This window comes from Microchirus variegatus (assembly GCF_963457635.1).
Source record: "Microchirus variegatus genome assembly, chromosome: 15".
Lineage (NCBI taxonomy): Eukaryota > Metazoa > Chordata > Actinopteri > Pleuronectiformes > Soleidae > Microchirus > Microchirus variegatus.
Genome location: NC_139816.1, coordinates 11,516,665 through 11,529,791, shown reverse-complemented (window position 1 = coordinate 11,529,791; position 13,127 = coordinate 11,516,665). Strand labels below are relative to the sequence as shown.

Here is a 13,127-nt window from a genome sequence, read left to right as displayed (position 1 = left end):
TGATGGTGCAAGGTATTTGACGTCCAGGCGTGTTGACACCCGTCTCTGCTTTGACAACATGAAATAGTCTGTCTGTGTTGAGTTGGAGAGAGGTAGGGAACAAGCTGCCGATATTCAAAGTGGTTTTTTTTGGGGGGTTTTTTATTTATTTGCTGCTTTCTTTAAGTTCATACAAAAAAAAAATTTGAACAAACTGCACACATTTTTAAGAACATCAGTCTATTTCTGTCTGGAGTGACTTTTTAACAGTGCAATATTTAGATTTTGGTGTACATATACTTGTACAAACTTAAGTGCAAACTAGTGATGGTACTGTATATTAAATATAACTATCAACAACACCAGATATCATTATTATTGGTCAAAATACGAACACGTGTCCCAAACTTTGTCCCAAACTCTGCATTATACGTATGAATACATAATACCCTCACCTAAATATACATATTATAATAATAAATAATGATAGATAGATAATTATGTGATTAAAAACCATAAAAACAACACTCAGATTCCTTTAATACATCTTCCTTAGTCTTAAATACTGGCTTTGCCGTTGAACATAATAAGCAGAAGGATGAAAATGTGAGAGCTGAGTATTCAAGAGTCGGATTCAACTCGTTTTCAGAGGTAAATTGATTGTTTAAGTTGTTAAGGCAATGACAGAATCCTGACCTGATAATACGAAGCAGCTGAGCAGAGTTTGCGAACGTTTACTTGTGCTCGGTGTCGTCCCTGCCCACGTCAAACTCGGTTATTTCCTTCACAAGGCGTTCTGCGATCACCCGGCTGCTCGCCACGATCAGCCTCCGGGACATCAGATCAAACGTTCCACCTGATTATTAAACAAAAAAAACAGGATGATTCACCAGGTTCTTGCTTCATGAGAAATCTTCTACTTGTACAGTAACGGTTTACTTTCAACATATTTCTGTTCAACATCTCACCAGGAATGCTTCAATCTGGCGAATCATTTAAAATCAAGACCTTTTACAACCTTCTCAATGCCAGAAGAGAAGGCAGTTTAGTAGTTTTCGGAACTGTATTGTACAGCAACGGTGTAGTGGCAGATCACACACAAAAAAAGAATCAACGAAAGCAGGCAAGAGACAAGAAAAGAATATACTGAATTAAATTTCAGACACTTTAATCCCTCTAAGAGCTTTAAACTCAGGGTTATTATTATGCAATGACAACTTATTGACTGGCTTTTTAATGCGAGGGAAAATGTTTTATATTCAAGTCAATGAGTATCTACTCTAAAAAATGCATTATTTTTGTTATTCATCTGCCTTACTATTCATTATGTTGACAATTCGGCAGACACTGTGCTGAATCTCAATGCATCTGGCTAATCGTGCTGCCCAGTGGGCGAAACAAGCAGAAAGCGAGTTCATGGTCTGTTTTTCATTTTCAAATGTAATAATAAACGGGATCAGAGTTTGACTGAGAAGAGCTGTGACCTTCAGTTAGCCTTAGTCCGAGGACGGAACGGGAGGGGGACTGTTGTGGGCTTAACTGATTCCCTTCACGTCAACCCCCTCTGGGATCAAAGTGCCTTGAAGTTTTAAAGTTTATGTGTGCCCTTCATTAGTGTTGAGTTTAAAATTAATACAGAGAGGATCATTTTTAACAGAACTCAAAGGTGTTTTTCATTTTTCATTTGGGAACTTTTTCCTGACCTTCCTCTCTCTATACCTGTCGCTTTTCCCTGACTCGAAAATGAAAATGAAGTGATCACAGGTGGTCGCTTCAGACAGACACAGGATCTATTTTACTGCCAGGTGTTAAAGGTCACACTTGAGCACTGTCCACATGCGACCAAACCTGAACAGTTAATTTGATGAAAGCAATGAGCAGTTTTCTTCCCTGCTACTCAACAGAGTCATCGTCGTCTCATCCAGTGACTCAGTGGCCTTTGAAAAGTTCAGCAGCAATGCCGCTTGAAGGTCTCACATTTTCTCAGTGACTCACCTGAAACGTCCACGATAGTGACTCACCTGAAATGTCTATGATGACTCCCCCAGCTTCGGTAACGACCACTGCACCTCCGGCCATGTCCCAGCAGTGGATGCCCATGTGGTAATATGCGTCAGCCGAGCCACATGCTACCAAACACATGTTGACAGCCGCACTGCCCGGGGATCGGATTCTGTGGATGAAAATTGGATGTCAGCACTGTTCATAAAATTCCAGATGGTTAGGTACAAAAAAATCTGTGTTTTTAGTGAGAATCCTTGTTGGGTTTGAGAAATCAAACAGTTTGAGGTACTTATTTAGACCACAATTGTTCGTATCTCAAATTGTTCCATCTTTTTGGTATTTTGTCAAATAAAAAAACATTGTTTTAATAGTTCTGCTTTCATTTGTGGCAGCAGTAAAGATATAGACAGGAAATAAATCAACAGATTCATCAATTGTGAAAATAATTGTTAGTTGCTGCCCTAAAGAAAAGTAAACCCTGCCCAGGAATTGAACCATGCACATTCAAATTGTGCCTCAACAATGCTTAGTTAAACTACAGTGGATGGATTCTCAGGAAATACATGTTCGACATCTCATTATGATATGAGAGTGTTACGATTTGGACAATGTTGACAAAGGTTTTTTTATGATGACCTTTCTCTTCATAACAAACCTTCTGTCTGAGGAAACCAGCAAAATAATTGGTGTGCAGCAGGTTTCCCACTTTTTTTATTTTGCTTTTTGCAAGTTCTGCTGAAGGCTCGGTCCATAAGTGTGTGAATGAAGTGACACGTTTACTCCCACTCCCAAACATTCATAACAGAGCAACAGTGAATGACTGAATACATAAAGAAAGCTTGCATAATGCTGCAGCTGCTGCTGCTATGTTAAAACAATTCAACTGACATGAGTGATGTCTACAACTTTCACTTGCGAGGTATATTACGGATAAAATCGTGTTTACCCATGTACAGGGATGCTGAGGATGGTGCTGATGTTGCCCAGCATGGTTTTGAATTTCTCAGGATCGCTCTTGAAGCTCATCTCTGTCAGTACCAGAGACTTGCTGATATCTGAAAAGGAGAAAAAATGTTATGTTACTTGAAGCCACAACCAGTTTATTCTGCTTTAGAAATAACACAAAGGTTTGAAAGACACAAACATCATAGTGTGACTTTTGTGCTGATAATCATGCTGGTAATTTGGCTCCACCTAGTGGACTCATTTCAAACTGCAGCACCTAAGAACAATGGAATAACAACTATTGCACTCACCCTGTTGTCCAGACACTTTGATTGGGACTCCATTGCAGAATGCTCCTTTTCCTTTCATTGCCGTGTACATTTTGTCCTCAATGCAGCTATAGACGATGCCGAATTCAATCTGAGGACAAGAGAGGGCAGTGATTAATGTGTGGGAGGAAGGATATGTACAGAAACACCATGCAAACAAAGAAAACCCCTGTCAAAGCACTACAGTGTCATTTATTTGTGAATCACAGAGGAAAAGTCCCACCTCTTTCTTCACAGTGAAGCCAATTGATACAGACACAAATGGGAACCTATGGGAGGGAAAAAATAGAGAATTTACAATATAAAATATTCGTTTAATTAACTCCCTTTTGGTAAAAGCTCAGAGGAATCGGTTTCAATCAGGAGCTCAGTTTCATCTACATCGTCTAATTATCCCAGACACAGAGGAGAATCCTAGAGAGAAGCTAATTAAAAGATAAAAATAGTTAAGCAGCGACAAAGATAAAAACCAATCCAGAACAGTGTTAGTATTGTGTTCCTCTGTGGTTTTCTATAGTATGCAAGTGTAGCAGCACAAGTACCTGTGAACAAAGTTAGTGGTGCCATCGATGGGGTCTATGATCCAAGTGGGATTGTCAGTCAGAACACTTGTTGAACCCGCTGCAACAGACTCCTCACCGATAAAGCTTTAAAATCCATAAAAGACAAAAAGCGGTTGTAAGTCACTGTACAATAGAAATTGGGTTTAAGAAACATAGGACTTGATAATGTTTACTGTGAAATTATCTTAAATAGAGGTTCCACTACTTAACATGCAAAGCAGCAAAATCCCCAGCTAAAGGAATTCTGTTTACTTATATTTTCGGGACTAGTTCTTGCTGTTGAGCATTTGGTTGTTGCTCAGTTGGGGGAGAAGCACAGTTTTTTTTGATCTTGCATAATTACTTTGTTATATCATATTGGACTGCATAAAGGTTGTTTTTGGTTGGAATAAACTTTGGAGAATCATCTTTTACACGTGTCAGAACTTGCCAGCAGCAACCAGCGTGGCCCTTTTTGATTTGGGAAAAAGACCACTCTACTAATGTACTAATAAATCAAACAAATAAAAGGATACAAAATACGTACACTTCATTCCTAGCAATGGCTTTTTTATAGTTTCATATTTACAATTAACGGTTGACTGAGTAAATAAGAACTATTATGAAATTGAAACACTTTATTTCTGTCATTAGATACATTTAATTTGTCCATTTGTTTTGATTTGGGTCTGGCTTACAATGGTGTAAAATGATAAGAAAATGCATGAAGCTGCTTGATAATACATCAAAATTATAGAAAACTGTCACCCAGACTGCAAAATAAAAATGAAAAAGGAAATGAATTAAATGAAGCAATACATAGAATGAAATAAGGGGAAATATATAAGGTATAGAAATGTGAGACAAAAAGAAGGACCAAGCATCAAGTGAATTAAAAGGAGGTAAAAGAAAATACATGGACAATGATAAGCCAACCCTAAAGGCACAGTAACAAGTATCAAGCAGTGCATGTGCAGCCTTGCCACATCAGATGAAGTACCTGTGTGTGGGGTACTTTTCCTTGATGGATGATATAATGAGCTTCTCCACTTTCTGGTCCGTTTCGGTCACCAGGTCAACCGGCGAGCTCTTCTGCATGATGGCAATGTCCTTTTGGAGAGCGTCACGGATCATCTGGCAGGAGCACGACAACAACAAACTCAGGAAAGTTTTTGCTACACTGCCAACATTTCATTTGGCAGTTTCTCATTACGTTTCTTATTTTGTTTGCAATGACCGGTCAGACAGGTATACACATACAAATTAAAAATTACTGTAATTTGCAAATATACACAAACAGAAAAACAGAACACACAGGATGGTGGTAAGTGGTGGTAATATTAAACTCACACCAAGTCATGGAAATAATAAACGACTTTCTGAATTAAAACAAAGGTTTCAGCATGGCTGGTGGTGTGTAATGTTTCCATTTCAAAGTCAAACAGGTTTCCAGGACATTTAGGGACAAATTCACGGCTTCAGCAGCGCTGCCTTACCTTCCCAGCCTTTTTGGTGACCTCCACACAGTGGTCCATACACTCTTGCCAAGTATCAGTCATGTTGATATGGTGAAGGAGATAAAATAATCACAGACAGGAACCTGTCAGTGCAAAGCGTCATTTTAGCAACTGCAAATATTTCTTCAGAAATATTTTCGTGTTGTTCGAGCTGTTTCAGTTACAACTTAGTATTTTTGAAAAGGGTGGAAAATAAATATACAGCAGCGAGGGTTATTTAGCTAAGTTAGCTTCCTGTGCGAAGTAGCTTTTACAGCAGGAAGGAGGAATTAACGAGACCGGAAATGAATCACGGCTACAAACGTCAAATGCTTTTTAAACCAGGCCACTTTGTCTTGACGCTAATTTAACACGACAGACAGCTGCAATTTAAATAATTATATGTTACACACCCACCTGGAAGGAACTTTGGGAAAGAATCTCTCGCTGCCGTTAGCTGTCAACTGCAGGGAGCGCGCTGCTCACTCTCATTGGTTTAAACCGCTGCTACCGGATGTTACATCACCGTCATTGTCTGCCAGAATAAGAGCGTTTTGTTTTTGTTTTTCTTTGTCGACCAAACCTTACGATTCTCTAAATTCCTTGACATAGCAATCAAATGTACTATGTAACAAGGAACGAGAATATCTCACACCTTTATTCTTCTAGTGTACATACTAAAAAATAATGTCAGTCTCATCTGTATAATACTGTATAACGCTAGTTGCAAGAATGCGATTACAATTTACATCTAATGAAAATAATTTTGATTTTGTTGTAAATCTGTCAATCGTGTATGGTCATTTTCATATACATAAAGGTATATCCCAATTTCACTGCCATTCTTTTCGATATATACATATATTTTTGATTGCTGCTGACTTCTCTTCATTTGTGTACGTTTTTATGCTGTATTTTATTTTTGTAATACCTGTTACGTACAGTACAAGGAGTACATATCTGCTGATTTGCTGTTTTTGCCTTTATATAAAACAAATTCAATTTAATGCCTGTTCATATAAATACATAACACAGGTGGGAGTTTGTTTAAAGTCATCAAAAGTTTACACTTTATTTGGGGGCCTGTATGCCGAAGTTGTGTCAAAATCATTAAATTAAGTAGTTGCTCTGCTTCCTGATAAAGCGTGAGTATGAAGGAGCTGATTTGATAAGAAGAGCTTTAATTTAAATTTCACTTCCATTTAAAAAAATAAATCATTATTCTTGATAATAAAACCATTAATAATTGAGAGTGATGTTTCAAGCAGAGACCTGATATTAAATAAAGTTAAGTTTGTCAAAGTTAAGTTAAAGGAAATGTGGCTGAAGCACAAATGGGTGTCAGATTAGATGAGGTAGCTGCGAGGAGATTTGTTCACAGGCTCTTTAAGATCAACGGTGTGTTTAAGTGAGCAGCATGGGGGAGCCGTCTCATTTCTGGTAAACACCTGAGTGATGATGGCGTGGCAGCTTTAACTGGCTCATTGAGGGTGATGGAAAGGAAGCATGGGGTCATTGGATCCCTAACTGAGACAGACTGAGGTATAAACCTCTGCCATAGGAGCCCTATGAGAAAGATACAGAGGAGGGGGAAGAGACCCAAGATTCATGTGTGTGTGTGTGTTGTCATTCAAGGACATGCAAAAATTCCTGTTTGAGCATGGCATCACAAGAGCAGGATGTAGGTCGGCACGGCATCGTCTGGGTCCAGTGCAAAGTTTGTAGTAGTAGTGCATTTTAGTCAGTGACACTAATCCAAACAGCATAGACAAAGTCAAACAAAAACATGTGACAGAATAGGCACAGACATAAGCAAAGTGCCTTTAAAGTCACAAAGTCCCTGTGTGGAATTTGGAATTTTTAAATGTTCTGCTTTGTGTCCTCTGATGTTACATTCAGCCATTTATCCTCAGAGCATTTTCTGTCAATAAGGTTTTTTTTTGGCTCTGGGGAGACACTCTGTTCTGAGTGCTAATAACACAATTAGCTTTAAAAACACGAGGGCACTATCTCACAGCCTTTATCTCACAAAGAGGTGGCCAAAACGTTCACAGCAATCAGACAAATATTAAATCTAATTCCCTCTGAGCACACAGTTGTAATGAGAGTCACGTTCAGTCTGTCGCATGAAAATGATTTGACAACAAAGTTGAGACAAAATACTTTTTTGGGTTCCCATACATTGTTGTACCGTAGTGGTTACTTCATATATGAATAACGCAGAACCAGTGTTTTATGTGCCAAGATGGGAAAGCTGTGATTTAAAAAAAGAGTTAACTGCCACAATGAGCAAACTGAAATGTGTCACTTCCTCATTTATTTAAAGACCGAAGTGTTGGGATGTAACAAAGTACACATACTTTACTGTACTTAAATACAACATTCACATATCTGTACTTTACTTACTTACTACATTTCCCCTAACTATCTTCACTCCCAAACCAAATCAGAAGAGGAAAAGCTGGTATATGGTCTGTATTTTTCTCGTCTTGATGACCACGCAAGGACAAAGTAGGAATGTGTAGGATTCTTTCTCGGGAAAAAAAATTGTTGAAATGAAACAAAATATGATTATGTTCATTTATCTTATTCATAGTTCTCTGTATTGCTAATATATCTGCCTCTAGTATATATAATATCTGCTATTGAAAGTATTTTATTGCTGTACACATACAATAATAAAGTAAGAAGCAACTAACTTTAATCGATGTTGCACTTGCACATGTTAGTACATGTTGTTGTGTAATGTCAGGAGACAGGCTGCTTCTCTCCACTCAAAATACCGTTTAGTGTCCTCATGTGGACATACGTGGCATTACAAGGACACTGAAACAAACTGATGATGAGAGATAATGATGGAAACACGAAGAAGATGATAATTTATCAACGTGAAACATTACTTTTAAACCTTATCATTTCATATTCTCTTTAGGCCTTTTAGATTCTTGGCCTGCTCATGGTAGATGCTCATTTAAGACATAAATACTCACATAGTGTCCCAGGAAACATTGCACCCACTGTGTGGACAATCTGAAAATGGCACCATAATGGGAGTCATGTGGATCTGCTTATTGAGGCAGGAGCTGTCCGGAGGAGCTGCCGTTGACAACCCTATGAAAAGCAGCCTCTCTTGTGCACGTCAACCATTTTAGGAGAGACGAACACATCACATCACACCACAGTGGGATGCAAGTTTGGACAACACAGCCATGGAGCCATTTGTTGCAGTTTAACCTTTTACATGGGAAAGGTTTGAGCATTTACTGGGTGTGTTTTTCGTGTATACTAACTGTAATTTGAAGGAAGAAAAAAAAAAACCTGTCTTTTGTGCATTCCAGATTAATTATCTAAAGGTCAGCTACTTTTATATTATATGTTAAAACCTCCCGCAGGGCAACTGGCAAGCTGCCAGGTTTGACGGCTCTGCCAAAAAAAGAAAAGTATAGAAGAATGTGGGAAGATTTTTCATAAATGCCAGGAGAAACAAACACCTTTGTGAACTTCCACTGAGGTACATAGTGGCGAGTTATAACATAGAGTTCTGCTTGATTTACAGATTATAACATGCACCTTTATTCAGGAGCAGTGTGGTGGGCACTAACCAACATGACCTTCTTCACTAAAGCATGTCAGATCTTTGTAAAGATCGTCCTGATGACGTGTAAGTAACCTTATCTGTTTTCGTTCATCTTTCTTTGAAGGACCCATCCCAAATGTTGAAGACAATATCTACTTTCTCTCCCTTTCTTCTGCCTTTGTGTCAATTTCAAAAGGGTTGATCCCACTGCTGATGTGCCTCGGTCCACTGAGAGCACAACTCGGGACAACCCCCAACATTAAACACATTGTGGTGGGACGCTGCTACGATTACATCACTCTTGTCAACCCAAGCTTAAGGTGATGTACTGTGTGGGCCTTGTTTTGTAAAGTCAATGATTCTGGATGAGAATCATGCTACATCGAGCAGTTCAAACAAAAGTTGAGCTGTTGCGATACTCAGAAATAGATCTGGTATTAGACAAGAAGGCTACATTTGATATTAATGCTTTCATTAAGCACAGAGTGTATACATGTGGGCTGTTTGTTTCAGAATATTGGAATATCTATCTATAAACGCAAGCAATGTCTGTCTGGCTGTTGTCCATATAACTGTCCAACAGTGTGCTTGGCAGGTTTCAAACCTGACAGGAGCCTCACTAAAGGCACCAGAGTGTGCAGTTTGACATTGTTTGGAAGGGAAATATAAGAGAATGGATTCCTTTACGGAATAAGTGTTGTACAATTGTAATTTTTACACTCCTTTTTTGCCGGACTCCCTTCCAAATACAACCCTCCCATTCATCCGGGCTTGGGACTGAAACTATAGACAGTACAGCGGATAATTGCTTTTGTTATAATTGGTCAAATCTTGTAATAATTGCAGTATTTGCTCAATATATTTGGAAAATATCTTACATCCAATTTCGTGTGTAGTTAAATATACAGTTTATCTGGGCTAAACCTTGCCTACATTTAGACCTTGAGTGCCAACAATCTATCTAATCTAATCCGTCTTTTGCTTAGCCAACAGTCCAAAACCAAAGAATTATAAAGCCTTATTTAATCAGCAATAATTCACTTTTGAAAAGCTCTCAGCTTTGCAAACGTAGGGTTTGCAAATGTTTAAACATTTCTTGAAGTATATGTACAAAGACTAACAAAAACAAATCTAACATGCATGCTCTTTACGTGTAGGTATGACTGTGAGGAGATCTGGAAGCAGTTTGAGGAGGCGGTGCTCCTTCAGACTTCCTGTAACGTGACAGTGGAGAACTATCATCCCATGTTCTATGCGGTCCCACAAACGTGGCCATGTGATAGGGTGAGCAAGACTTCAGATTGCAGCTTTGAAGATATAATAATACATAGTAAAATAAGTTGTGTTGTCTCTCCTCCTGTTCAGTCTCTCTTCTGGAGTAAAACCAGAACGCTGATGCACAGCTACGCTGCTGCTGTCCCTCACTTCTGGACGCTGGAGGACACACTGGTGGGCTTCATGTTCAACGACCTGATCTGGTGCGGACAAGACGAGCGTCCTGGTAAATCTGTTTGTCCCATATTCAAGACGGACTAAAAGTACAAAAAAAAATATATATATATATATATATATTATATATATATATATTATAAAAATATATATATATTTACTGTACTAAACACAAGTCAGTTCCTTGCTGTAGAAATATTGGTGTGTTAGGACTGATTTACTGTGAAACAGATAGTTTGTAGTATTGAGGCAAGTGGCTGCCATCTTAGAATATTATGCTGGGGTTTTCTGAAGTTGCTCTGACTTTCTAAATTTAAAATCTGACTGAAATGACGATTTCCACTCCCATTGGACACACACCAAGATGGTGGCCTCCGTTACACAAGACCCTTACCTTAAAGGCTTATGCTATGGACTCAGGGCCTCCTAAAAGTTACGCACTGCACCTTTATTGTCTTAAATGCATCTGAATGTTGCTTCTAAATAACTTTTGAGGATTTATATTTCACCCACATTGAAGACAGACTAACCTGCCAGCTGCGTGTTGCTGCATGTCACCATCGAGATAATCACCCCAAACTTGTTTGTGTCTTGACTCTAATCTTGCCTCCGTGTGCGTATGATCAGCTGATAGTTGTGGATGTGACTCTCACAGGTTTTGATTTCAGCTCGTGTCCGGCGTGGTCGGCGTGCAGGAACCATCCGGTGTATTCCCTGTGGAGGCAGGCCTCACAGAGCGTGAGTGCAGCGTCCACGTGTATACACAACACTGATGTGCAACACACTGTTCCAAAACCAACAGTGGAGTATTTGTCCAGTGTGACTTTTCCTTCATCCATTCTTTTTAGTTCGCAGAAATGGCGTGCGGCAACATCACCGTGTTGCTGAACGGCTCTATTGCCAACGCCTTCGACAGGATGAGGTAAAGGAAACACAGTGTTGAGAATATATTGTAAAAAGACGACGAATAATGTTGTTGTTGTTTTTTATCTTGCAGCATGCTTGGAAGTGTTGAATTGGACAGCCTGAATCCACAAAGGGTGGATTGTGTCAACATTAAGGTGGTGGCCAATCTAGACGGCCCATATATGTGAGGATAGAAACACTGATCGACGACTAATCTTATTTTATTTTCATGAATAAAATTCACTCTAGATTAGATATGAGCCATTAAAAATGCGAACTTAATGGCAAGTATCTATTAAGAGATTACCAACATTTATGACTTAAGCTATAAATAACTATAATTATCTTATTCACAAACACTACGTCTACCATTGACAGCACATCTTATAAAGTCATATCCATAAAGAAGTCACATTCCATCTGGCCCTTGTTTTTCCCCTCCCGTACAGAGAATCCTGTAGCCGAGGGTCCATCATGGACCTGATCCAGATCCTCCAGTCCAGAGGTTTCCACTGGACTTGCACAGACAACGACCAGTAAGTGATGTTTAACACGCTTCAATGCTGCCATTCCTCTTAACTGTTTGTTTACATCTGCTGGAGTGTGGAACTTCTCACAGATGTCGTGGGTGAGGAAACTGATAGCAGAGGTCATGTGTTTTGTCCACAGGACCCTGATGATCCTCCAGTGCATCCAGAATCCCAAACATCCCACCTGCCAGATATATGCTGCCAATCTGACACAAAGAAAGAGCCTCACATCCAACTGATTTTTTTTATTAACCCTTTTAAATAAACATGGAATCTCTGGAAATCTACATTGTATCCTTTCATTTTCTAATTTGTCCTCATATGTGGACTTGATGAAGGTAAAGTCCAAAAAAATACACCTACGAGTGATTTTCCTGACTGCATCATAAGCTAAATCTACATCAGTGATAAACTAATTTATTGTCCAGTTTATTAGGTAAATAAATACTTAATCAGAGAGAAACTAAACTCTATAATGCATGGGGGGTAAATGTGTAGCATACAGTCTGTGTTACTGTGACCAAAGTTCAGCCTCTGACCTTTGTGCTCATGTAATTGAATCTTCCATAACTCTTGCTGTACTTAGAAACATGACATGAACCCTATGATTTCACTTTGATCAGGACATAAAGATTACAGTAACCCTGTTTTACTGGAGAGCTTTCAAGTTTGGTCCTGTGCTGCATTTTTAACTAATGATGTCCTCTGTATGACCTTTGACTCTCCACTTTTTAAAAAGTATATCATTCCTTGAACTTCATCCAGTTACTGAATCAATGTTTTTTATTTACAAGCCTACAGTATTTAGTCGGGGGGGGGATGTCCAAACAGGTTTTTTTTTAGACAATTGCAAATACTGTTGAGGAAGGAAAACATGTGTGACTGACTTAAGAACAGAAAGCTTTGAGCGCCATAACTGAACGTGTTGACTGACAAAGTAAACGCGCGGTGAATACAGTGAAGACGATTCCTAATCCTCAGACTGTGATGTTTTCTGTGAAGACGTCATGAAACACAGACAACGTCGCGCTGAACAAACAACCTGGAGCAAAATAAACACCAGACACTAGTTTTTCTTGTTCCTTATGTATATCTGAAATAAATATCTATTATGTAATATTATCTATTGAGTATTATATTATATTATTTATTTATGCATTTCTTATTTTCTATTTATAGAGTATAAATCAGTGTATGTAGTATATGCAGTATATATACCCATATTTTAAAGAATGTATTTATTCATTTATTATTATCTAGCACATATATATAGTATATCTTTCTAGCTATATTTATCGATCATTCATTCATCTTAAATATTATGTACAGTATAATTAAATATATATATATATATATATATTATTACCTAT

General features: G+C 38.5%; 2 protein-coding genes across 3 annotated transcripts; one reads left to right on the top strand and one right to left on the bottom strand.

The window, feature by feature from the left end:
* Positions 1–384: 384 nt before the first annotated feature.
* LOC310937411 (inositol monophosphatase 1-like) lies at positions 385–5,788 on the bottom strand. Of its 2 annotated transcripts, XM_083901676.1 has the most exons (9): positions 5,713–5,788; positions 5,296–5,339; positions 4,800–4,933; positions 3,800–3,904; positions 3,481–3,526; positions 3,240–3,348; positions 2,930–3,038; positions 2,001–2,152; positions 385–835 (listed from the first exon to the last, which is right to left on the bottom strand). In XM_083901676.1, exons 2-9 carry the CDS (start codon positions 5,332–5,334, stop codon positions 714–716), a joined length of 816 nt encoding a protein of 271 aa, XP_083757802.1. In that variant the 5' UTR covers positions 5,335–5,339; positions 5,713–5,788; the 3' UTR covers positions 385–713. The 2 variants fall into 2 exon arrangements, with proteins under 2 accessions (XP_083757802.1, XP_083757801.1); XM_083901675.1 differs by lacking the exon at positions 5,713–5,788 and having other exon boundaries at positions 5,296–5,402.
* A 3,113-nt stretch (positions 5,789–8,901) lies between these two features.
* Positions 8,902–11,996, top strand: LOC310937304 (ADP-ribosyl cyclase/cyclic ADP-ribose hydrolase 1; the record flags this gene model as incomplete). The annotated part of the gene is made up of 9 exons (XM_083901534.1): positions 8,902–8,956; positions 9,069–9,192; positions 10,030–10,156; positions 10,238–10,373; positions 10,977–11,059; positions 11,170–11,243; positions 11,319–11,411; positions 11,677–11,763; positions 11,897–11,996. 9 exons carry the CDS (start codon positions 8,902–8,904, stop codon positions 11,994–11,996), a joined length of 879 nt encoding a protein of 292 aa, XP_083757660.1.
* Between the last annotated feature and the right edge of the window lie 1,131 nt (positions 11,997–13,127).